The sequence below is a fragment of the Dissoconium aciculare genome (assembly GCF_010015565.1).
Source record: "Dissoconium aciculare CBS 342.82 unplaced genomic scaffold K489scaffold_3, whole genome shotgun sequence".
Lineage (NCBI taxonomy): Eukaryota > Fungi > Ascomycota > Dothideomycetes > Mycosphaerellales > Dissoconiaceae > Dissoconium > Dissoconium aciculare.
In genome coordinates, this window is record NW_022984953.1 from 61730 (window position 1) to 86425 (window position 24696).

At 52.5% G+C, this 24696-nt stretch overlaps 8 protein-coding genes across 8 annotated transcripts; 3 read left to right on the plus strand and 5 right to left on the minus strand.

Annotated features, from left to right (window-relative positions):
• Positions 1–9: 9 nt before the first annotated feature.
• K489DRAFT_377317 (initiation factor 2) lies at positions 10–5161 on the minus strand. Its single transcript, XM_033604126.1, has 3 exons — positions 5020–5161; positions 474–4965; positions 10–408 (listed from the first exon to the last, which is right to left on the minus strand). The coding sequence occupies exons 1-3, from the start codon at positions 5041–5043 to the stop codon at positions 257–259; spliced, it is 4668 nt and encodes a 1555-aa protein (XP_033461836.1). The 5' UTR covers positions 5044–5161; the 3' UTR covers positions 10–256.
• Positions 5162–5408: 247 nt separating this feature from the next.
• Positions 5409–5799, plus strand: K489DRAFT_407551 (uncharacterized protein; the record flags this gene model as incomplete). The annotated part of the gene is made up of 2 exons (XM_033607382.1): positions 5409–5420; positions 5476–5799. The coding sequence occupies 2 exons, from the start codon at positions 5409–5411 to the stop codon at positions 5797–5799; spliced, it is 336 nt and encodes a 111-aa protein (XP_033461837.1).
• Positions 5800–6230: 431 nt separating this feature from the next.
• On the minus strand, positions 6231–7641 carry K489DRAFT_377318 (uncharacterized protein). Its single transcript, XM_033604127.1, has 3 exons — positions 7597–7641; positions 7064–7504; positions 6231–7004 (listed from the first exon to the last, which is right to left on the minus strand). Exons 1-3 carry the CDS (start codon positions 7612–7614, stop codon positions 6423–6425), a joined length of 1041 nt encoding a protein of 346 aa, XP_033461838.1. The 5' UTR covers positions 7615–7641; the 3' UTR covers positions 6231–6422.
• A 374-nt stretch (positions 7642–8015) lies between these two features.
• K489DRAFT_368040 (uncharacterized protein) lies at positions 8016–8800 on the plus strand (the record flags this gene model as incomplete). Its single annotated transcript, XM_033602917.1, has 2 exons — positions 8016–8038; positions 8098–8800. 2 exons carry the CDS (start codon positions 8016–8018, stop codon positions 8798–8800), a joined length of 726 nt encoding a protein of 241 aa, XP_033461839.1.
• An 894-nt stretch (positions 8801–9694) lies between these two features.
• On the plus strand, positions 9695–12387 carry K489DRAFT_377319 (glycyl-tRNA synthetase). Its single transcript, XM_033604128.1, has 2 exons — positions 9695–11536; positions 11651–12387. Exons 1-2 carry the CDS (start codon positions 9965–9967, stop codon positions 11975–11977), a joined length of 1899 nt encoding a protein of 632 aa, XP_033461840.1. The 5' UTR covers positions 9695–9964; the 3' UTR covers positions 11978–12387.
• A 373-nt stretch (positions 12388–12760) lies between these two features.
• Positions 12761–18707, minus strand: K489DRAFT_387015 (glycosyltransferase family 48 protein; the record flags this gene model as incomplete). Its single annotated transcript, XM_033606280.1, has 3 exons — positions 12761–12873; positions 12919–13160; positions 13222–18707. The coding sequence occupies 3 exons, from the start codon at positions 18705–18707 to the stop codon at positions 12761–12763; spliced, it is 5841 nt and encodes a 1946-aa protein (XP_033461841.1).
• A 2191-nt stretch (positions 18708–20898) lies between these two features.
• On the minus strand, positions 20899–21753 carry K489DRAFT_141941 (uncharacterized protein). The gene has a single exon (XM_033599142.1). It carries the CDS (start codon positions 21552–21554, stop codon positions 21078–21080), a length of 477 nt encoding a protein of 158 aa, XP_033461842.1. The 5' UTR covers positions 21555–21753; the 3' UTR covers positions 20899–21077.
• A 1740-nt stretch (positions 21754–23493) lies between these two features.
• Positions 23494–24048, minus strand: K489DRAFT_368044 (uncharacterized protein; the record flags this gene model as incomplete). Its single annotated transcript, XM_033602918.1, has 1 exon — positions 23494–24048. The coding sequence occupies one exon, from the start codon at positions 24046–24048 to the stop codon at positions 23494–23496; it is 555 nt and encodes a 184-aa protein (XP_033461843.1).
• Positions 24049–24696: the final 648 nt, after the last annotated feature.

Here is a 24696-nt window from a genome sequence, read left to right on the forward strand (position 1 = left end):
AACGATCAATTCACTCAACATGCTGTACCATTACATGTCAATATTATCTACATACATCGTACAGTGAGCATCCCGCTCATTTCAGCCTTTAATGGCGCTCGGAACTCTATAAAAATGCTTGTTGCTCTCGAGCAAAGAATCAAGCTCCAATGGGAACAAGAAAGAAGGGCCACGAATTCTAGATAACTTGACAAGCCACCTGCACAATTTGAAGTGATGCCTGGCGTCAAGGTCGTGGACCTGGCTGGCATCACACTCACATATACCGCTTCTCACTGACGATGTCGTAGGTCTGGATCTGATCGCCCACCTCGAATTCCTCCCACTTGTTGAAGCCCATACCGCACTCGCTGCCCTTCCGCATCTCCTCGACATCCTTCTTGACGTTCTTGAGCGAGGTGATAGTGCCTGTTGTAGAAAACATGTTAGCGAATTTGCGCCAGCGTATATCGCCCTTATGGAGATCGACTTACCATCGTAGATTTTCTCGCCGTTACGCAAGATGCGAACATAGCTGCCCTTCTTGATGGAGCCGTTTCGGATCTTGCATCCGGCGATTTTCTGGTACTTCCGGCCCTTGGTGTTGATACTGAAAGAAGCACCGATCTCGGCTTCGCCGGTGACCTTGTGGGTGATCAATGGTGGCAATGCAGCTTCTAGGACAGCCTTCACGTCGTCCAGGACTCTGTAGATGATGTTGTTTTCCAAGATTTTGACTCCTTTAGTTTCAGCGTCGCGCCGGATGTCGTTGCTGGTCGGCAAGTTGAAGGCGATGATATGGCCCTTTGAGGCTTCTGCCAGATCAACGTCCGACTCGTGAATTGCGCCAACGTCGGCATGCAGAATCTTTGGAGCGATCAGTGGATGAGATACTCCTAAAACATAGGCAGACACGGCTTCCACAGAACCCGACACGTCGGCTTTAATGATGAAAGGAATCAGCTGTTGACCTGATTGTTGTTCTTTGTTCTCGTCTTGTGTCTCGGTCTTTTGTGAAACGTCAACTTCAACTCCGGCTTGCTTGGCAGCGTTGGCGTTTCGGCGTGCTTCTTCCTTTGCCGCCTTATCTTTCGCATGTCTGATCTGTTGTTCTTGACGATTGGCGTTTATAACTTCGAGATCTTTCGCAATCTGCTCTCTGTCTTGTTTCTCGATTCTGAAGTCAACCACACTTGTCGCCTTCTGCTCGTTCGGGGCTTGTAAAACTTCGTCACCAGCAGCAGGTTGTTCGTTCCAACCATCTACCTCCACAGGCATTCCAGGTCCGACCTCTTCTAAAGATTCGCCCGCTTCGTTCTTGAGGGTGCGAGTACGAGCCCAGGTTTTGCCTGCAACGATAATATCGCCGACGCGCAAAGTACCACGGCGAATGAGAACAGTTGCCACTCGCCCGGACAATTTGGTGGAGCTTTCGATGACCCATCCTTCCACCTGTCCATCGACGGTCGCGCGATGATCAAGGATTTCGGATAATGTGACAATATTTTCTTCCAGAACGTCCATGCCTAAGCCAGTCTTTCCAGAGACAGGTACGACTTGCGTATCACCGCCGTAGTCTTCGATCTCTATCCCATGACGAGCAAGATCTTGCTTGCAGCGCTCGATGTCAGCCTCTTCTTTATCGATCTTGTTCACGGCGACGATTATTGGCACTTTGGCTGCCTGGGCATGTCTGATGGCTTCGATGGTTTGCGGCTTCACGCTATCGTCAGCTGCCACAACCAGAATGACGATATCGGTCACGTTGGCCCCACGCTGTCGCATGGCCAAGAACGCTTCGTGGCCCGGAGTATCCAGGAACGTGATGGTCTTGCCGCTGCTTGTCATGGGTACACTAAAAGCACCGATGTGCTGCGTAATGCCACCAGCCTCACCGGCAGCCACGGAGCTCTTGCGAATGTAGTCCAAGATGGTCGTCTTGCCGTGGTCGACATGTCCCATAATTGTCACCACAGGGGGGCGAGGCGGGAGATTTTCTCCCTCGGACGTAGGCAGCGCCTTCAAATCACGATCATCGTCTTCATGCACACCAGTCTCGAAGATTGGTTCGTAGTTGTACTCCAAGGCGATCATGCCACTGATTTCGGAATTGAAAATCTTGCCTGGGAAGATGTCCTCGTAGCCTAGTTCTTCCAACCTGTCGACGAATCGCTCGTATCGAACGCCCAACGCTTGAGATAGATTTTGCACACTGACAAATTCGGGTAGTCTCACGGTGAGCGTTTTAGCGGCAGCTCGTGCTTCACGTTCTGCCTGAGCGGCTGCTCGCTCGCTTGCCATTTGGGCTGCTCGCTCAGCTTGACGGGCCTGCTTGCGGGCACGCGCTTCTTCTCGGTCCGCGGCGCTTTCGTCATCTTCGTCCCTGAAAGAACGTGCACCTTTCCGATCAGAGCCCTTCGAAGCTTTCTGGAGTGCTACCGAATCATCCTCTTCGTCCAGTTCATATCTATCACGTCTGTCCGAGCGGCCTGCGCGCGAGGATTTGGCGTTGGAGAATTTTGAGCCCGCAGAGACAGCCTCATCCTCTTCTGCGTCACGCGCCCACCTGTCTCGACGGTTATCTTTGCGTGTCTTTCCGGATACGACACCATCATCCTCGTCTACATCGGTTGCCCACCTATCGCGGCGACCGCGCGGACGTTCCTCAGCGGAGGCGCGGTCATCCAATTTACCCATTGTGTGCTCGTAGGAAACACGTCTAGCGCGTGGCGGATCATCAGACCATGAGTCCCGAGGAGTCGGAGCCGATTCTTCTGAACTCCACTTGGGTCGAAACGCTTCGAACCTTGTGGTCTTTGCCCTGCGGTCTTCGCCTGCTTCGTCGTCTCGACCTTGGGCAAGCTGGCTTTCATTGCGCGACGCAGTTTGAGGATATGCAGGAGCTGGCCTTGGCTCCTCACGTCTTACTTGATCTCGCGGACAGTCTCTGGCTATGTGGCCAACCTGTCCACAACGCCCGCAGCGTTGAGACAAACTGTCGGTCTGTGCATACTTTGTCGCGTAGTTGTTATAAGTGTCTGTCGACGGCTGATAAACAGGTGGCGCTGATGGTCGACCGAGGACGTGCTTCCGAAAATTCTGCTCAATATGATCGTCGCGCTGCATATGTGGATCGGCGCGTGCAGGATCGTTACGTTGCGCTTCCGGTACATTGGCAGATTTCTGGCGAAGATGTTGCCATGTACTCGGTGGCGTATCTTCAGCAGCAGCTGGCTCGTCGAATCTCAGGTCTTCGTTCCGCACGAGGACTGTTCGATAAATACCGTCGCTGTCCTGATTGCCTTGCTGGGTTGGAGATCTCACATTGAAGGGCACAAAGGTAGTAGACCTGTTGCTCGGCTTTGCACCAATGCCAGGAGAGGCTACAGACGCGACTGGATCTGAAGGTATACCATTGCGGGTTGGCCGATTTGACTGTGATTCACCTTGGACTCTTGGAGCGACATAAGTGCTTCCCGAACCCCATCCCGATGTCTCCGGGCCACGAGAAAACCTGGCATCAGCACCTTGTGGAGGCTGCGAGAAGACTGGTGGTTTTCGGGTCCTTATTTCACTATCAGGAACTCTATGCTGGAGCATGGAATTGTCGGGCCTGTCAGACTTTAATGTGCCGCTCGAGGTCGGCCGGCCTCGGAATCGTGGGGGGACATTCGTGCTCTCGGACCCCCCTCTGGATGATTGTGGATTTTCGGAAGGGACGATGTCGTTCACTCGTTCAGGCTGCGAGACAGACGGCTTTCCATCGGAGTTTCGATCGCCTTCAGGGGTTATCTGCTGGGCCGAGGGAACTTCGAGTGACTTTGCGTCCAGTGTAGTTGAGGCTGTTGAATTTGTGGGGGTAGCTTGTGGGACCTTCGGCACTTGGTACGTGAATTCTGAATTTGATGGCTCAATCACTCGGGGTTCGTTTATTGACTGTAGGCCCGCTGGCGCATTCAAGCGCTGCTGAGGTACATTCCCGCTCTGCTTGAACGATGGCAATATTCGCTCGAGTGGCGCGTCTCCATAGACCACCTGCTTGGTCTCCGTGTGTCCTGAGCCCCAACCTGATGCCAGACCCATGCTTGACGAAGGTGCTATAGGTTGAGAAGCACCGGAGAAGCTTGGTCTGGCTACTTTCTGCACTGGTGGCGCCGCTTCCGCTGCAAAGGTCGACTTCGGGGTCGGCGTAACTTGAGAAGCGGTTCGTGATGACAGTACAGGATGACGGCCGCGATCTGTCCCTTTCTGCATAGTCCCGACTGTGTCCTGAGCAATTTCTCTGATTACCTGTTGCCCTCTACCCGTACTCGCTCGTCTCGCTTTCTCCTCGTCTTTCTCCCGCTGATCTGATGCTCGCACGATCGTTGCGTTTCGCATGGTTCGCTGTGCCTTCAGTAGGGCTGCCGCCGTCTGCGATACTCTCGCATCCTCTTCATCTTTCCGGCTCCGACCTGTCTTGCGTATTGGTAGACTGGCCACTGGCGAATTCGCTGCTCGCACGTCCGCCGCGCTTTGCCTGGTACGCCCTGCCTTCTGTAATGCACCCGCAACACTCGGTCTTCTCGCATTGTCGTCCCCTTTCTCGCGCTGACTGGTCTTCTCTATTGGTAAGCTTGCCCCTGGCGAGTTTGCTGTTCGTACGACCGCCGCGTTTGCCACGCTTCGCTTCACATTCTGTGCCACTGCTGCCTTTCTCGCCGCCTCCTCCTGCCTTCGAGCCTCCATGCGCATATGCTTCTCCCTCTGCTCGGCCGCGCTCAACGGTGAGTTCGGGTCGGGCGTCCATGCTTCTGAGCTGCTGGTCCGCTGGCTTGTCGGAGATCTTTGGAAACGAGTTCGAAGTAAAGGATTATTTGACCTGAGTGACAGAGTCCTAGGAATTATCGATGTCGAAACACGCCTCTTTGGGATATTGGGCAATAGGATGGATGCTGGATCGAGCCGACATGAACAAAAAATGCAGATGTTTTGAGCAGTAGATGCCTATAGTCTGTTCTTAGCGTTACTGTCATCAATCGTTGCACACTGCAAACTAACCTTGATGATGGAAGTTCGTTTCATGATGGCTTTTACAATCGTTCATCCGACGCAAGCCCATACCACGCGACCAGATTATGACCGCCGACAACGATGATCGTGCTTCATTGGAAGTTTGTAATTTATTCGACGTTTGCGGCCCTGAAGGGCAATAATTTACTCAGTACTACTCGGTCGCACGAGTACCAGCAGTTCATAGCACCATTATCTTTCCGCATTTGGTCATTAGCCGCGGAGGCACTAGACCCTTTTAGTCCGGGGCACATTCATGGAATCTATGACGGTTTTAGTCGAAGAACATGAATGATAGATATCATTGACACAACTCAGCCCGAAAGAGAGAACAGCAAGTATCAGACATCACACCATCAGACCAATAGACGAGCAAAATGTCACGCGTAGTGAGTGTTAATCGTCCACACTATCTTTGCGACTGCAGCTAACAATCTGCCACAGCAAATCGCCGCCAACTACACGCGCATCCTAGCACAGTGGCCAAAGGATGTGCTGAGACCAGAGACCAACTTCAGCAAGGTCCTGGAGAAGCGCGTGCAGACCCCACCAATTCCGTTCCGAGACGAGGAGAAGGAGATTAAAGCTGCACAACTACTCTTGGGGAACAGATTCAGCAATCAAACGAAGTTACCACAAAGCCTGCTACGGCCCTACAGCAATCCACAGCATTATGACGTTCTCAAGCGCGAACTAGAGGAGATGCCGAACCGGACATGGCTCCAAAATTTCCTCAAGAGACTTCAGAATATGGTCCGGTTTCAGTGAAGCGAGAAGCGATCATTCATGGATGAACTACCAGAGAGACTGTCTGCACTGCGGTCATTCCCAACTGCGATGCCACCCTCTTGTTTGAGACTCGAGCCACCTATTCCTAAGGCTCGGTAGAAAGCGCATGCACTGCCTGCAGCGCGACCCCGTCTATCATAGAAGAATGTCACTTGCCCTGCGGTTATCAAGGCGTCCTATGAGGCATCGCACATCCCATAGCGATGCGCAATCGCCCCGATGGACGCCTACGTGCTGCGTAAGGGGTTATAGGCGGATACTGGAGAATCCCTCTGCCAGCAACCCTCCTGGGCCAGCAGCTCCCAACAAAAAGAGGGCCTGGTCACCATTGGGTGTCTTAAGCTACAAGAGCACTCTCTCGCTCGACTTTGCTGCGATTTGTACGATGAATGGAGTGGGCACATGTACCAATAGCAAACATAAAAAGTGTTTGAATGATTGAAGTAAACTATGTTGCAATGCACTGAAATCGTGTCCGTGATCATTACCTGCAGAATGCACAATTAAAAAGAAGCATTTTCCATGCGACAGGCGTGTATCAATCCCTGCCATCCGAGGAACACGCCATAACGCCTATGCAGCCTCAAACCCAAAATACCCTTTCAAACGGTAGACTCTGGTCTCTCGTTCTCGGCGATAACCGCCGTACCCAGGCCGCGATCAGGAGATGATCGGACAAGAGCCTCCTGCCGTCGAGCACGCATGAAGTCTGATAACGCCCGGATGAGAATGAACCAGCCCACGATCATGAGAGTGTATGACAGCCAATCGGTAGTCGTCATGGCCGACAATGCGGCTGAGGTCGCGCTGGTGACTTCGCTCGGGTTGAAATCGTGAGAGTTTGGATCATCCGGTACTCCGTCCACAGGCGATCCGTTGCCAGGATCTGCTGGCGCAAGGCTTGCCGAATATCGCATTTGAAAGCCGTATTGCAGCAATGTGATGCCGAGACCAGCCCGGGAGCCATGCTTTGCAGCGTGTGTGGTGTGTAGAAGATATGTGAGTAGGAAGCCGATGATCTGGAATGACATAGAGATGAGAGCGTTCCAAATGAAGGAGAACATGGACCCAACCAAGAGGCCGTCCACAAATACGTCGTTTGGATCGCCAGTCATGTGATATGGCGATAGAACAGTCGTTTCCCAGTAAGGTGGTGTGGCATCAGCTGCAGCTTGCTCGTACGTCTGCAGGGAACAAATTAGTTTTCTATTTCAAAGTTGCGGTTGAGTGTCGCTGGACTTACCGGTGGCTTCTCCTCCAACTCTTCGCCGACGTGCGGCTTCGCAGCCAAATTTGCGAACACGCCATCATTTCCGTGACCGCTGCCCGCAGGCCGTCCGCTCGAAGACGCAGAAACGAAAGTAGGCAACGCAGTCACTGTACGCCTAGGTTGCTCGGGCCTTTCCATATCGCTCGATTGTGCCGCGTCGTTCGAGTCCGTCGGTGATGATATGTCGTTATTTCTTACAAGACGCTGTCGGTCTCTGGTGTCTTGGTCGGCCTCGTCATCGTCGGACGGCGCATCGAAGGCATCGTCTAAATCTCTCTCCTCCTCGCTTTGGCGGATATCATGTCTCGATGTGCGGCGTGAGGACGGATATGACCGAAATGAAGGCGGTGGCGAGTTAGGGATGGTCGTATGAGTATGCTGTATCGGGCTATTCTCGGATTCATCTGCGGCGACCTGGAGCACGAACGTATTAGAGTGACCATTCATGATAGCGGAAGGCGCGTGGACTGGGAGGCGGTGGGACGAAGGCTGTGATGTGATCTTACCCGCTCGTAGCGGCTCATGACTCCCTGTGTGGTGTCCAAGTTGAGCGCGAATATGGCAATATGCACTGCTGGTAGTAGAGAGTGTTGTGAAAGAAGTATCAAGATAAAGTACGAAAGTAGTCGTAGAAACAGAAGCGGTATAGTAGAACAGAGGAGATGAGGTGTGCACGTAGTCAGGGAGCGTGACCCAGGATGGGCTGCTCAGGTGTGTCGATGATGTGAGCCCATTCCACGATAACGGGGTTAAGCGCCACGCGGCTGGCCCAGCGTGTCACGTGGCCGTCACCTTAGCAATCGATAAATGACGAGCATCATGAAATTTCCATCGCATTCCAAGGTTGCACTATGCATGAATGACTCAATTTCATAATCGGATTTTCTCAGCTGTGTCTTAGATACAGACGTGATTGCTACGCAAAATGGATAGCGACGACGATGTTCCGTACGCAAAATCGCAAACGACCTTGCAGCATAACATCTTCTTACTCACGCGCCATGCAGCCAGTTGTCCGCTGACACCCTGAAACTGCTGCAAGAGTTTCGCGATGACCAGGATACACAAGCTAAACAATTTGAGAAGCTGAAAAGCGAAGCCGAGACCAATTTCGAGAACGGATCCGGAAAATTTAGTATGGACATGTTCGGCGAGGATTGGAATGCAAGTCAATTCTGGTATACGGACGAAACGGCACGAACGCTTGCAAAACAGCTCTTAAAGGATGTTACAGAGGACTCGGCGATCGCTGTTGTGTCTGCACCTAGTGTGTATGTTGCTATACGCAACATTTTGTCTGAGACACCTTTGCCGTTTAAGCTCAAGTTGCGCTTGCTGGAATTTGACCGACGGTTTGAGGTCTTCGGTACAGACTTTGTCTTTTACGACTTCGAGCAACCGCTCCGCCTGGCAAACGAGCTCCGCAGCGGTTTCGACCGCATTATCTGTGACCCGCCATTCTTGTCTGAGGATTGCCAGACTAAAGCAGCCATGACTGCTCGCTTCCTGGCGAAATCATGGTCGAAGGGAGGCGATCAGGATTTACGCTTCATCAGCTGCACTGGTGAACGTTGCGGCGAAATCATCCACAGGCTCTATTCTCAGCTCGGTGTTCGAACAACAACGTTTCTACCGAAGCACAGCAAAGGTTTGAGTAACGAGTTCTGCTGCTATTCTAATTTCGAATGTGAGGACTGGTCATTGCAATAGTCCTTTAATGGCGGGTTGCAATTTTGGAGTTTGGGCTTTGGACCTTATTACAGCTTTACGGACTAGAACATGAGATCGTCAGTGAGCTATTTCAGTATATCGCCTTCTCGGCTTTATCACGCTACGAGCCAAAGAGGAACTGCTCGCGGCAGAGACAGCATCTTAAGAGCGCTCTCGAAATTAAACAGAATAACTTCACGACCTGCCCCGCCTTGATCATCACTGAGAGACCGAATGCATGACCGTAGGCATTTACGATTCCTATAGGTAAAGTCGTGATGGAATGGCCTTTATTTTTCAGCCAGTTGGGTTCCCGGTATCAGAGCTCGAGTGCCTTCCTGCTACGTCGGCGACCTGTGGACTCCGCGAATCGATAGAGATGCGATAATGTTCTCACGATGCTGGCCCATAGCTTGTCACTGCGATTCTCTCGAGTATCGACCAACTGATCTTGCTCAGGGAGATCTTTGGGCTATGGCAGCATGCAATCGACATGTGCGTGTCCGGAACACTCGGCATGTGCCGAATTCGCATGAGCGCGCCCTTTGATGTATTGGGTACAACTTCGGAAGGACGCTCTCAATCCCGTCGTCTTTTGCCTGATGCTGGTCGGATTGAGGCGCTACAACATGTCCTTTTGCCTCGTCCGCTGGTAATTCTGGCTCCGTCTGAAGCATGGGAGTAGATGATTGATTATTGAAAAGTCGGCAAAATCCTTGAGGGGCTGCTGGCCATGTCACGTTACAACCAGGAGACACAATTGTGCCATACGGACATCTCCTCGATTTGGGGATGCGATGTGTAGATGTATCCGTGCACGCGTATAATTCGCAACAACCACTTTTATGATGACACTGAAATAGTCCATCGTACTTCCGAAGCTCATTTGATTTAAGTAAACATCGCCTATTTAGATGAGCTACACGCGATTGTGTGCGATGTGTGCAGCACGAGTGGTAAGATGGGCATCGTAAACGAATACATTCCCAATGAACGCGGCACCGGCGTCGTCAATCGCGTGAGTCACGGTCAGAGTCATGCCGATCTCAGAGGTATACACATCAGTTTTCGATAACCGCATCTCGACATGATTCCGACTTGTTCAAGATTTCGCAGCCGAGCGAATAATTTTGTCGAACCACGATTGGCATCACATCTCGCAGTATGGCCACAACGACACGCACTGGACAAGCTTTCGAGCGCACAGCGTTCGATGCCGTGATCAAGCGAAGATTGTTCTTCACGGAAGCCTTCGAGGTCTATCGTAATGCAAGCAACTTCACCGGTGACAACCGCGGTCTGTACGACTATGGTCCACCAGGCTGTGCTCTACAGGCAAACATCGTCGATCTCTGGCGCAAACACTTCGTGCTAGAGGAGAACATGCCCGAGGTCGACTGTACTGTCCTTACGCCCGAGGACGTCTTCAAGACCAGTGGCCACGTCGATCGATTCGAAGATTGGATGTGCCGCGATGTAGTGAAGGGCGATCACATTCGAGCAGACCACCTCATTGAAGCGGTGCTGCAGAAACGATTGAGCAATCATGCCGCCACGCAGCCTGCCGATTCGAGGGACTACGATACAAAGAAAGATACTAGCAAGGTGTTGAGCGATGCGACAGTGGTCGAATACGAAGAGATCCTCGCAAAGATCGACAACTACGATGGTCCAGAAATGGGCACATTGATTGAGAAGCTCGACATCAGACATCCTGACACCAACAACAAGGTCTCTCCACCCGTGCCCTTCAACCTCATGTTCAAGTCTAGCATCGGCCCAAGCGCCGCCGCGCCAGTTTACCTTCGCCCTGAGACAGCACAAGGTCAATTCCTGAATTTCCGCAAATTGCTCGAGTACAACAACAACTCAATGCCCTTTGCATCTGCTTCGATCGGCAAGTCATATCGGAATGAGATCTCTCCGCGATCTGGTCTCCTACGAGTCCGGGAATTCCTGATGGCTGAGATCGAGCACTATGTCGATCCCGAAGGCGCGAAACGACACGGGCGCTTCGATGAAGTATCTCATGTCAGGCTCCCGCTACTCGATCGCGAAACTCAGCTTTCCGGCAACACCAAGGTTCAGGTACGGTCCATTGGCGAAGCAGTTAAAGAGAGGATCGTAGACAACGAGACATTGGGTTACTTCCTAGCTCGCATTCATTCTTTCCTGCTCAGCATCGGTGTCGACGAGACGAAGCTTCGCTTCCGCCAACATTTGCCGAACGAAATGGCCCATTATGCCTGTGATTGCTGGGATGCAGAACTTCTGACCAGCTATAGTTGGATAGAGTGCGTCGGCTGCGCCGATCGAAGTGCCTACGACCTGACAGTCCATATGCGCCGCACCGAGGAGAAGCTGCTGGTGCGAGAGCCGCTCGCAGAGCCCAAGATCGTGACCGAATGGCAAGCCAAGTTTGACAAAAAGGCGCTTGGTAAGACATTTCGATCGGCAGCGAAAGCCGTCGAGGAAGCGATAAATTCGAAGGATCAACCAGCCCTTGCCGTGTTGGCCTCGACGCTCGTAGATGCCGAACGAATCACTATCACCTTACCTAGCCGAGAAGACGTGGTGTTGGACCGTGCAATCGTGAAAATCGAGCAGAGCACTCGCGTCGAGAACGTCCGGGAGTATGTCCCAAATGTAATCGAACCTTCTTTCGGCATCGGTCGAATCCTCTACAGTCTACTGGAACACGTATACTGGCACCGGCCCGACGACGTAGCCCGCGCGGTAAGTTCCTCCCACCATCACCTATCATTGATCACTCGTTTGATGTACCCCAAGAAAACCGAAATCTCCCTCAATTCCATGGTTTTCTTTCCTTTCCACTAAGATCTCTTCCAGGTCCTCTCCCTGCCACTATCAGTCGCTCCCACCAAAGTCCTGATCGTCCCGCTATCCACGCAACTCGACTTCGCGCCCATCGTGCGTCATCTCTCACAGTCCCTCCGCAAACTCGGCATCCCGACCCGCGTGGACGACTCGAGCGCGGAACGACGAACTGGGCACACCCTTGGGCATCACGGTGGATTTCGAGACGGTCAGGGACGGCTCCGTGACGCTGCGCGAGCGCGACAGCACCCGGCAGGTCCGCGGCGGTCAGGAGGCTGTTGTGGCCGCGGTGAAGAATCTCGTCGGGGGTGTGGAGACGTGGGAGGAGGTCTGTGGTAGACTTCCACGTTTTGCGGCAAAGGAGTGAGAAGAGTTGAGTGACAGGTAGAGGAGAATGCTCTGCCTCGCTTTCCCCCGCCCAATGGAATGTGGATATATGTATGTGATCGGCGGTGCTTTCGATTTCAGAAAGATCTCTTTTTCACAGATCTCCCTGATACCCCGTCTTGACATATAGACATTCGTATACAGCATTTACTGCACGACATGTTCATGGTCCTTGGAAACTTCCGAATTGGTGCCAGAAGACAGAATCGGATAGAGCATGGGACAGATGACAAGGCAGGACACGGGGGTGGTTCCGACCAAGACGTCACTACACGATGAGAGGCAGAAGTTCATGATATAAGGATGAATTGTTTTTTCTTATTTCGACAAAATACAGAGGTTTTCTTTCCGAGAGGCGGGCCAGGACATGATGCAAAGGGAGTCCAAAAATAAATCCTTTGCAACAAACAACATCAAAAAAGCAAGAATCAAATCGAACAAACAAAGAGGGGGATCGAGAAGTCTATTTCCTCAGATCCCCTTCTTTTCATGAATCTTCGTACGCTTCTCTCCGGGGGAGAGAGGTAATTGGCCATGATGGGGGGGTAAGTAGTAGTGGTGGTAGTGGTTGATAAGTATTCTTCGACAAGTGAGCGGAGCGAAGAAGGGTGGTGGTGATGGTATGGAGGTAGTTTCGATTTACCATCCATGGGTAGAAGTGAAGAAGAAGCGGAACAATGTGTCAACAAAATAACAAAAAACACCATCCCAATGCTTTGCCCTTATTTTCCCAGTCTAGTAAGAGAACATGACACGGCGGACCAACCGCGCACCAGCGGCCGCAGCAGCCGCGGCGGCGGCGGCATCATCGCCGGAGGAAGATCCAGAAGTGTCGGTGCTGGCAGCGCCTGATGCACTACCAGTGTTGGTAGCCATGTCGTTGGTCGCATTACCAGTGCCGGTTTGAAGGCCTGTCGTATCGTTGTTGTTCCAGTTGACAGGCTGTGTGAGGATCAACTTGCCGAAAGCAATGGGCTTCATTTTTCCAGTCAGCTGGTTGCCGAGGAGAGCGGGCGCGATGACCAGAGCCATGAAGAAGACAAAGAGCGAGAAGTATAGGATGGCATAACGAGTGACACGACGCTTTCGAAGCTTGGTCTGCTTGAGCGAGTAGATCGGAGGGCGAATTTGACGGCTGAGAAGGATGAAGTTAGCATGAGATCATTGATGTGGTTCAAAGGAGGGAGCAAACATACCTTGGTCGGAGCCAGAACAGCATAACCGAGTGGAACTTGTCAATGTACGGCACCAACAGCGCAGGCAACAGCAAGAAGAGAATGATGTGACCAAGCCAGAAATCGGCGGCGAAGAAACCCATCTCGGTGATCTTACAGAGGAATTCACGACCAGGCTGTGACAGGGTGTGCCAGCCGAGAGCGTACCATTTGCCAGTCCACCAGGCTATGTTGGAAGTATCGGCACGGAACTCACGAGACAGAGCCAAGGCGATGATGAGCTTGAAAATGAATCGCTGAATGGCAACGACGGCGATCATACCCAAGACGGTCTTGGGGAAACTCCAGCCCTCCAAGAAGTACATGGCTTCGAAGAAAGCGAGGAGCATGACCACAGCGATACCGTGAGCAATAGCGGCGAGGACAGCACCGAACTTCTTGCAGCACATGCTGAAGAGAGGACCCATACAACAAGCCATACCGAAGAATCCAATGGCGACACCGGCGTTGATGGCGATCGGTCCGAAAGCAATAGCGGCAAGGCGGATGAGAGACGCGGTCGGACGAATGTCAATGCCTGGGTTGTGCTCCTCGTCGACACCGGTGCCCGAATTGATGTAGATGAATGGAATGACGGTGACGGCGGCATAGACAAGCGGACCGATAATCTCGCTGAAGAAGACGTTGCTGAAGCGAGCTCGGGGAGTGTCTCCAGAGAGCTTGGCTGAAGGCTCACCAAGGGCCTTGCGCTTGAAACCAGTGAGACGAGTACGGGACAGGCGGACGAAACCGATCCAAGAAGCCGAGTGCGCCTTGGTGTTGCCGCGAGACAACCAGCGGAGGAATTCACGGTAGTCGATAAAGAAGTCTGACCAGGCGAATTGATGCGGGTTGAACACGAAGGGCGAGATGGTCAAGGCGAGGGTAGTGACCCAGAACCAAAGCAGCCAGTAGCCCCAAACCGTGAGTGTTCCAAAGAGCAACATCAGCATGGCACGAGCACCCAGGTAGATGGACGGGGCGGCGAAACGCGAGTAGAGGACACCGAACGGCATGCGCGCAGTGGCGAAACCACGGCCAGTACCAATGTATCGAGCACCACCGAAGGCGATATCCTGCTGGACGGAGTAGGCGTAGATCTGAGTGACGAACACTTCGAAAAGAGGAGAGAGCGAGGAAAAGTGCTTTGCCAAACGAGTCGCCGCACGCCAGAAACCACGTTCAGTCAATTCTTGCACCGTAAGCGGGACGAAGGAGATGAAGAACACGATGAAGATGGAGACGATGCAACGCTGGACCCAGTCGGTGATCGGAATGATATTCGCGCAACCGGTAGGCATCCACGGGTCAGTCCATGGCACGTTGTGGTTGTACTTGCAGGTGATGGTCTCGTGGCGGAGAGCACCGAGGTTGACCAAGCACCACATGAAGAGCTGCACCGACAACATGACGAACAAGTTGTTGATGTGGAAACCCGGGTGAGCGTAGTAGAAAGACAAGAAGCGGTCGAGAGGCAGCTGAGTTCCGAGATAGTAGTACTCGCGAGACAACATCTGCTCACCCATACCAGTACCGATCTTGGTGGTGAAGTTGAGAATAGAGCCGAAACCCAAATCACGACCCTTACCACACTGGTAGTACTCGCAGTGCTTGATGCGACCACCACGGAGGAGAGCAGTCATACCAGCATAAATATCTTCGTTCAGGTGCAGACCCTTTTGAGCCTTGGACACACCACCACGGGTACACATGAAAGTTGCGTTGAGGAAATCCGGGTGACCGTAGTGAAGCTTGCCACCAATTTGAGCCAGAGTACGAGCGAAGAGGGTACCGAATGTCTGTTCCTTTCCGGCAGCGACGTCACCAAGGATACCAATGTTCTCAGAGAAAATGTATTCACGGGCTCCGAGAATGGCGACAGGGTTGAACTTCGTGGGAGGCAGACCAGGAGTGTATGGCGAGACGTTGTCGGTGGTCATCTCCTCAAACTCGGCGAGGACCGAACGGATCTTCAAGCACTCCTCGAGGTAGTTGTCCTGGTTGGCGTCGATGAGCTGGATGTACTCTCCACGGTAGAAGATGATGCAATGGTTCTGGTTGTCAGACTTTCCGTCACCGAGAATTGGATTACCAGAGAGCAGGATGCGGAACTTGGGACGACGAGCGCCGTTCTCCATGATTTCAGAGTGACCATCAATGAGAGCAGAGTAGATTCTGGGGTCCTCGCCATCGGCCGCTGGGGGCTCCTCGTCGAGGTAAGCAATCTGGAGGTCGGGGTAGGCACGGAGCAAGAACTCGGCGTTCTCGCGCTCTTCCTTGGAGAACTTGGCGTAACGTTGCATGGAGACACAGATCTTGAACTTGCGACGGGCCATGCGCTCCAATTCACGCTCGAGCTTGTCGGAGTTGCCACCGAACATCTGGACGACTTCAGGGTTCTCGACACGGTAGAGAAGCTTGATGGCTCGGCTGTAGTTCATGAAACCAGAGATGGTACGGTAGAGAGTCTGAGAGCGAAGCGAAGCCCAAATTCGAGTTCGGAGAGTGTACTCAGGAGCGGCGGACTTGAAACCAATGCAGTAGAACGGCAGATCATCGATCTTGCTCTTCTGGGTATCCTTCTCGTTCTTCTCATAGTCGCCATTAAATTGCGAAGTCTCATCAGCCAAAATCTTGGTGTCCTTAACAAAGCAGTCCCATTCGTGGGGGTGGAGCTGCTTGAGATATTCCAGCTGGGTGACACGCGAGTATGGCTCATCTTCACGAATGATCTCACGGAGTGAGAGCAGAATCTTTTCGCTGTAGTGAGGAATCATGACGGTGAAAGTCGGCATGTTGTCAACGGGCAGAGGCTCCGGAATGGGAGTCGACAAGGACTGGGCGAAGAAAGAGATACGACGCTCAGCCTCGGACATGGCTGGGAAAAACTCGGTCTTGAAAGAGTGGTCTTCCTGGGACACGAAGAAGGTAGGTGCACGGAGTGTACGCTTGCCTTCTTGCTCAGACGGGACCTGATGGTAGAGCAACTTCTGAACGTGGTCGATGGCGAGCAAGTGCTCGCGGTACATGGAGATGACAATGGCGTTCCAGATCTGAGAGATGAGAACCTTTGGCTTGTACTTGATCTCCATGTCGGTGGTTGCCAAGATCTTCGAGTAGACACGCTTTGGCAGACGCGAGAAGATGTTTCGCCACGGGGTCCAGATAGACACACCCAAGTAGAACGAGCGAGCCACGGAGAAAACGGTGTTCCAGATGACGTACCAGAGATAGGTATCCAAGAAGAACAGGACCAAATCGGTAAAGTACATGAGGATCAAGAGCACTGTCGGCTGTTGGAAACAGAGAACGTTTCCGATCAAGGCATCTCCGAGACAGCTGTTGAGCTTCATGGTCGACAAAATTCGGATAGGATCACGAATGGAAAGTGTCAAGAAGAAGTATGACTCTGACAACTTGGCAGCGAAGACAAGAGTCCAGAGACCGTAGGACATCCACATGTCGTTGCCAGTGAGGCGAGGGAAGCTTGCAGTGAATGTCTGACTAGCAACATACTGGCGGCGCTTGCCATTGAGGTAGCTTCCGAAAAGACCACCAAGCGGCATGATTGCGAAGAAGAAGACGGTGGCGAGTGCGACGAGGAACTGAATCACACCGAGAATCAGTCCGATCTGACCTTGGCCACCCTTGACTCCAAAGATGTAGACAGAGGGACCGAGGTTGACGGCGAAACATCCGAGGAGCGCAAAGAGGCGCTTGGTGAGATGTTGAGCACCAGCCCATTTACGCGGGACGTAAAGCCACTCAGCGAGAGTTGCGAGGATTTGGATGATACAAGCGACGGTTCCACCAAGAGCGACAGCAGAGAAACTTGCGGCGGTCTCGGGTGAGTTGTTGAGCTGTTGCTGGTAGTTGACAGTGTAGAGCGTGGGAGAGTTGAAGGCAGTGTAGAACCAGTATGTGCACACGTGGATGATCCAGATACGGTTGAAGTTGGTGATCATGTGGAACCATGAACGGGTCTCAAGGTAAGTCTTGAAGAATGCCTTCTTCCAGACAACGTCCTTCAAGCGCTCGTATCGCTCAGCCGGAGGCAGATCGACCAAGCGGGTCTTGTCCTCGAAGCAAATCAACTCGATACCCTCTGGGTACCAGAAGAGCTGGTTCATGTCATCATATCCGATGATCTTGTTGTGATCACGCTCCTTACGAACGTACTTGCCCTCGGAGATTTCATAACCTTGGTCTCTGCAGTAAGTGTACAGCGGTGTGATGCAGTTGTTCAGATAAGTAAATTCTTCGACAGGCTCCACGCGGTTTTGGCATGCAGGGGAGTGGTAGTAGTCATCGGCACACTTGAACAGAAAGCACATGACTTCAGGCATGAAACGGACCTGGTTGGCCTCACCCCAGCAGAGCAAGTAAAGCGCAATTTGTCGAACTCGATCATGTTGGGACATGCGGTTCATGCGGGTTTTCCACCGGTACTCTGCAGCCTCCAAGCTGTTGTCGCCTTCAAGGCTCTCGAGGGTGGCCTCCTCGTTTTGAGGATTGGCATCTGCCTTCTTCTTGGCAGCCTTTCGGGCCTTGCGAGTCGCACGGTTGGCCTTGCCGAGCTTCATGTTGGCGAATCCAACAGCGTCATCTAGATCGAGATGGGCGGCAAAGTACCATCTTCTGTAGTTGGCGTTCTCGCCGCCAATGTAATCAGCGTGGAGAGAAAGAAGGGCCTGGTTCGGCGACATGCGAGACGCACGCGAGTCGAGCAATGTCATGAGGTGGTCGAACATGTTACGCATGCTGTCACGCTGGAAACCAAACTTGGCAGTCAAGTCGAGGAAGATGTCCTCAATCTCCTCTTTCGACAGAGGAATCTGGGCCTCTGAAGTCCATGCTGGGTATGGTTCTCTAGACCGCTGACCAGCTGGGAGAGCGTTGGTGTAGTCCATGCCGTAAACTGGCGTTGACGCACCCGAAGACCGGTTGCCACCGTATGAGACTTGTGATGACGGCGGACGGTATCCGCGACCTTGGCCTTCGCCGTATGAATTGTATCGCTCATCGCCACGGCCGTAGTAGTCCATCTCGGCAGCGCGAGCCATGTCAGACCTCATAGTAAAGTCACTGAACGTCTCGGATTCCTCCTCAGAGTCACCGCGGCGACCACTCTTGCGTTGACCATTGCCACGGGGCTGTTGCTGGCCAGCAGCGGCACCCTGGTCGTAGTATTGATCATTGTAGTACTCGTCCTGGTATTGTCCTTGGTTTTGATGGCCGGCGTCGTAGTAGCCATCTTGTTGGTAGCCTTCGTGGCCAGCTTGGTAGTATCCACTCTCGTCATAGTAGCCATCTTGTTGACCATGGCCGTGGCCGTAGCCCTGTTGGTCGTAATAGGCCTGGTTGTCATCGTGGTAGTATCCATCGTTACCACCTTGCTGTTGGTGACCTTGCTGGCCTTGACCGTGGCTGTAGCCATCGTCATAGCCACCTTGATGTTGGTGCGCCATGATGAAGGGTGCGGCGATTAAGTATTACTGTCGATGAATGTCAGCTTCGTCGCATCTCGAGATGACGGTGCCAGTGATATGAAGGACAGTGAGATATGTCTTCCACAAATTGAGGGCGGCCAAAGTTTGGAAGAAGTGGATGACCTACCGATCAGGACTTAAATCATGAGAAGCAGTATTACGCGACCGGAGATGATCGGTGTCGAGGCAGGTGATATGTCGGAACTGTCCAGCTCACGCGGTCGAACGAGTGGATGGCAGAGTCGAGAAGCGAATGTGTGTTTTGACAGGACGATGCACACCCGTTGAAAAGAAGAGGCAGGTGCAGTGAGCACAGCGGGCTTGCCCAAAGGTGTCGGATGCAACAGCTGCGCGAGCGGTTGGATTGTCGCTGCCGAATGCGAATGGGATAATGCCCAGGAAAAGGCGGAGCGAACGGTCGTCGAATGCGACGATGGGAATTGGTGTTTTGATATTATCCGAAATGGATCAGGAGGGTGCTGGAGACAGCAGTGAGAGAACGAACGAAAGCAACAACAGTAGTGAGGTGAAAGGGAATACAATCAAGGAAAATGTTGGCAGACGTGTGTTTGTTGCTGGGGAGAACGCGCGGCGGCGTTAATGCATCTCGGGGGGAGGCGAGGCAATTGGACTGAACTACACACCTGCGCGCACACTACAACCGGCGGCTTTCTTTGCTGGGTGAGATTGGTAGGGTTCTGTCAGGGAGAGGGGACACTGCCGGAAGCCTTTTCTTTTCTTTGCCGTTCGCTGCGGGCCACCACTTCTTCTCTCTGTGGGTAGGTGTGTGTGTGAGTGTGTGTGTGAGGAGTGTGAGTGGTAGGTTCGTATGGTGTGGGCGCCAACGAAAAGCGACAATCAGTACTACTCTAGGCGAGAGGCCGGAACAGAGACAGGTGAAGACAGATAGACAAACGGGGCAGAGAGATACCAGCACGATCCAGCAGCCAGATGCAGCACGCGAAATGCCATAGTGCACAACAGTAAATAATAACAATATAGCGGGCCCGCCTGGGAATAGAAAGGTCCTCCTGTGGTAAGATTGGAGAGTCTACGGACCAGCCGGACACCTGGGCAGGTAGGCAAGGCGGGAAATCCGTGAGACCTCCTGAGCGCCGGCCCACTTGATTGGCTGGCCTGGTCCGGGATCTGTGGCTGCGGTGACAACGCTTGGATGGTCTCCCGCGCCACGCTATTCCCAGAAAATCCTCCTTTTTCTCCCTTCCAAACAAATGCATACACTACGGGTTTTTAGGTACTCCCAGGTAGGGAACGTGTTGAAACCGCGGATTCGGCCCATTGATCGCCGCCGCACGGTAAGCAGAGGCGACGTCCACATCATCATCACCTGTTGCAATAGGCCCTACTGCCCTGTGGTCTGTATTCAGATGGGAAGAGATTTCTTCACGAGTGCCCTCCAGATGCCAGAATCCCGTGGGCTTTCCCTTCTTTGTGTCAGCGGATGTGCATCCGGATCGCGGAACGCTGTGGAGCAGAGCGGCCGTGTCCTACAGACCGTCTTATCACGGATATCACTACCTGTCATTCAAGATTTGGTAAGAAGGATGCACAGATTAGGTGAAGAGGGAACATCCCATGGCGGGGACGATCGTCATAGTCTGACACTCGTCAACGGTACCGTGGTCATCATCAGATGGAAATATAAAGAAGCCTCCCCGTTATCGTGCCCGTTGGAAAGGCTAGAAGTATGATCAGTGCTCCCATGGCCTTGAAACACCTAAGAAGATCGCAGACCTGACAAATTCTCATATCGAGTCCCACCGTTGAGAAATTCACCGGAACTTCACAATGATGACCATTCCAACCAGAGAACGGATTGTGGCCATCATGTCCTCTCCAAATACTGATCGGTCCCGCAGTGCGATGCAAAAGTGGCACTTGTCACCCTCTGCCTGCCACACGTGGTTCACAACCCCAGAGCAGCAGATAATCATCTTCATCGTCGCCACAATTACTCCATTCTCCCGCTGATGATGATGACACTGATGACAGACACTACAATCGGCCGGATGGGTGGTGGTGAATCTATCTGTTCACGCCTAGCCCCAACGCGCCAGAGACAAGCTATCTAAACCAAACTCTAACCCATGCGTCCCCCTGAGATATAGATTTCGGCCTGTCCAACGGTTTTCGGACCTATCAACATCCGCAGAGTCCATTTTTCGCCTGGCCAGACAGGCTGAGCGCGGTGAAAGCGGCGATTTCAGCTGACCGTGGGCAGCAGCGCCGCATGTCGGGACATGGACGGTGACGAAGTGGCGAGGATTAATTCCGATTCGCAAAACTGCCGGACTGTTCCACCCTGTCGTGTTACGGTCTCAATTTTCATTAGCCTGGCCACAGAATATGCCGCCAGCGGACAGATCGGTGATCTCGAGGGTACGGATACGGCTCTCGGAATGGGGCACCGTGGCACACACTCTGCTTCTTGGCGCGATCATCCAAGCAGCCGACTCGGTCAAACCCAGCTGGCCTGCACATGTAACGCATCGGACAGCAGAAATAGCTGAGAAAGCTACCATGCTGTCTGCATATGGCCCAGAGCAAGGTACCATCTGGCTCTTCTATTTCCGGTCGCGCTCTACCATGGTGAAGTCTGCCTTTCCACCCGCAAGTATCGCGACTGATCGTCTCCCCACGAATGCTCTTCCGCAATCGAGTGGTCAATCCGGCCAGATAAGCATACCGGATTCGTGACATCTCGTCTTGTGACGGCTTGACGTGGCGATGCGACGTATGGTTTCTCGCGCAGGGCATACGAAATGTTCTCTCGAGATCTGCGCTGATGATCGAAAGCATCGTCATTTACAGCAGTACGAGCTCTCTGGTTGAGGCACTGTCAACGCCCAAATGCAAGAATAGCATCATCACGACGAAGCACTCGCCATCCGTCCGCCGATGACGATAATCCGAATCCGTGAGCATTCTGCGAGCGTGACATTCCCACTATCGGTAAATACCCAGATATGATCTTGGAATACCTGCGTACAGTATACCCATGTCAACAGCCTTTTCAGAGAGAGAAAAAAACAAGCCATGTATCGTCTGCCTCTCAACCTTTCTGTTTTTGCCCCTCACCCACCAATTGCCCAAACAAACCCCCGGTTGCGGCTGCAAGAAACCTGAAACCTCCGTATTCTCGCATGCATGGATTCATGCGTGCATGTAAGCTACTGCAGCCGGTCGTACAAGGCTACGCATTCATCAGCCACTCACTACGAAGATATGGCGCATCGCATCGTACAATGACCTGACCCTCGTACCTCGAGGGATCGTATCTCCTTGCGACGCTGAGAAGGCGAATCTGTAGTCTGCGGTTCTGGAAGGAATGCTCGGTGGATCTTTCTCTTTCGGCGCTGCTCGGAAGGAGCCTTGCCCTGCTATCGAATGTAGTCTGAGGAGGCGAAATGCAGTCTTGAACAAGGGACGAAATAGACTTTTCCGGCATTGCTCACGCGTCCTGCCTTCCTCGTCGTCGTCGGTTTTATCCAATGCGACAGGATGCATGTGGACATGTCATGCATAGCCGGCCGGATGCATCATAACACTGTGTGTTGACACTATATACTGTGTGCGGCACCAATTGAATAGAGATCCGCCTCGTTCGTTTCTGTACGATGTCGGCAACACACTTGTTGCATGACTTGCGTGCTGTGCTATATAGGTATGATATCGATATAATGCGACGGTCCTGTGTGCGCTGGGTTCACTACGGCGGAGAGTTCTTGCCTGTCGCTCGTGTCTTTTCTTCAGCCAACGACGCTGACAATATGCCTCACCTGCGTGGATGATTTGGATCCCATCGTGACAGAACGATTTCTCTATCCACATTGTGCGAACGAGATACACGCAACGTGACTATGATCACTATTCATGATCGGCATACTTCATCGGTACGACGTATCATTACTAATTCCCGTGATGAATTGTTTGTCCGATTGGCACATCTGCGTCTAGGGTTACGAGTTGGGCTTATTTTTGGTTGTCAGCGTCATCCACGCGATCCCACGGCATATGCACCTGTGCGATGGGTGATGCGACTCGATCACCAATGTCATTGCAGAGATATTGGCCGTATGATTGTACAAGGTCGATATCTTATCGCCAATTGTGGACCTTTCATGCAGGCTTCGTCATCAATGCTGCTGACGAACACGAGTGTCGTGCAGTGGAATATTTGGTTCAGGGAGTGATGGATACGAGAATTGAACATTTATCACAGAGTCTATCGATTGTTTGGTGACGAATCCTTGTGTTGCTCTTCCGACGTAAAGAAAGATCCGATACGTTCAGATCCATACAGATCACCCACCGGATATCTATCATATGCATATCATGTCGTCGCGGTTATAATATTGAAAATGCGGCATCTGATCTGGTGTCGTCTGCGATGCGGTAACCCTAATTGACAAATATAGAAATGCAACCTGGGGCAACCAACACGGGCTGTCCACGGCCCAACGTCGGTACTCAGGAGAGGCACGACGGGCACGTGACATAAGCTCAACAGTTCGCGAAATGAATATCGCGGCCGCTCCTCATCCGAGGGGCGAAGATCTTCATATCAAATTTGCCATGAGCACGGGCGGAAGAGATTGAACATGTCGTCACGACCGCTCGTGTGATCATGAGAAGGGGATACATTCTCGGCATGCTGTACATTGCGTTCGCCAGCGTGATGTCATTGTCCCCTTATTATCATCATCATCAAAATGAACGTTTGAAGGTTCGCGGAAGAATGTTTCTACGTTTTTGGTTGTCCCTCCCATGTGAAACATGAACCAGGGGCAATTGCGCGCGTGGTCAAATCGCCGTGGTGTATGATTTGGGGTTCAGATGTGCCCAGCCGGATGGTGATGTGAGGAACGTGGTTAAAAACACCGTGGAAGTTGAGACGCCCAGCATTGCCCAGGCGGCGGAAATGGCCATTGATATATGAAGACGGTCGATGCGGAGGCTGAGTCTTACCAACGAACGCGTGGGTGGGACAAGCAACGCCAGGAGGTGTGACGTTGTTGGTCGTGAATACTTCACAAAAGAGCATGGGTAACGTCTGGCTGCGATTTGTGAGACGTTCGTCTCGTTCACTACTTGGATGGTATACATTCGTTAGGATTGCATGACCTGACGCTTGGTGGACAGAGATTGGTCGATTATCACTTTTCAGGGAGACACACGAAAGGGAAGCGAAAGTGAGATGTGCGCCAATAGGCGGAGGAGGAGCGAGCGATTTGAGCAGGAGAAGGGGGTGGACGCGCAACCCTCGCGCTTGGCTGGCTGAATCTCCGCTCGGCCTCATTTTCCCTCCTGAGGCGGCAAATTTCACGGGACGAGGTGAGTGATGGGAACAGCGCGTGGACGGGACTGCTCCTACTGCGAACTGCTGCCGACACGGGCATGTGGAGACCGACTACGCGTCCTCCTGGATGGTGGTGTTGTGTTTCTGCGCCGCGACTTCCGTAGACGTTTTGCGCTGATTTGAACTGAATGTCCGCCTGGCTCCCTCTGACCCATCCCTCCCTGCCCAGATAAAGCCCAGACAAGGACGAGAGAATAGTACAAATGAGCATCTCCAGGCCTGGCATGGTCTCCGTCGGAATGTATGTACGGCGGGTAATGTGTGCCGGAGTACATACAGCACCTCCAGCGTGTGAATGGTGATGGGCGTGTGTGCCGCGTCACCAGCGCCAATCCCAGAGTAATAATAACAGCAATTACTACAGCAGTAAGTCATAATCATAATAGCTAGTAATAATAAGCCCAAGAGATCTTCTCTAGGCCCTATACTGCTGCCAATACGAACGATCACACCCCTTCCTACTTCTTCTACTCTCTCTCTGCCACCCGACTACACTTACACTTTTCTCTATTGCTACTCAATTATTTCCTTGTTCTTGCCACTGTCTGTTTCTTGCCGTTACATTCGACAAGATTCACTTTCGTTGGT

Bases quoted from the DNA above. Each gene is read 5' to 3' on its own strand.
- K489DRAFT_377317 (XM_033604126.1), bottom strand. From the start codon at position 5,043: ATGAAACGAACTTCCATCATCAAG. The intron at 4,966-5,019 runs GTTAGTTTGCAG...AACAGACTATAG, and splicing joins AACGAACTTCCATCATCAAG to GCATCTACTGCTCAAAACAT. The intron at 409-473 runs GTAAGTCGATCT...TTTCTACAACAG, and splicing joins CGGCGAGAAAATCTACGATG to GCACTATCACCTCGCTCAAG.
- K489DRAFT_377318 (XM_033604127.1), bottom strand. The intron at 7,005-7,063 runs GTAAGTCCAGCG...TGTTCCCTGCAG, and splicing joins AGTTGGAGGAGAAGCCACCG to ACGTACGAGCAAGCTGCAGC.
- K489DRAFT_377319 (XM_033604128.1), top strand. From the start codon at position 9,965: ATGGCCACAACGACACGCACTGGACAAGCTTTCGAGCGCACAGCGTTC. The intron at 11,537-11,650 runs GTAAGTTCCTCC...GATCTCTTCCAG, and splicing joins CCGACGACGTAGCCCGCGCG to GTCCTCTCCCTGCCACTATC.
- K489DRAFT_141941 (XM_033599142.1), bottom strand. From the start codon at position 21,554: ATGACGATGCTTTCGATCATCAGCGCAGATCTCGAGAGAACATTTCGT.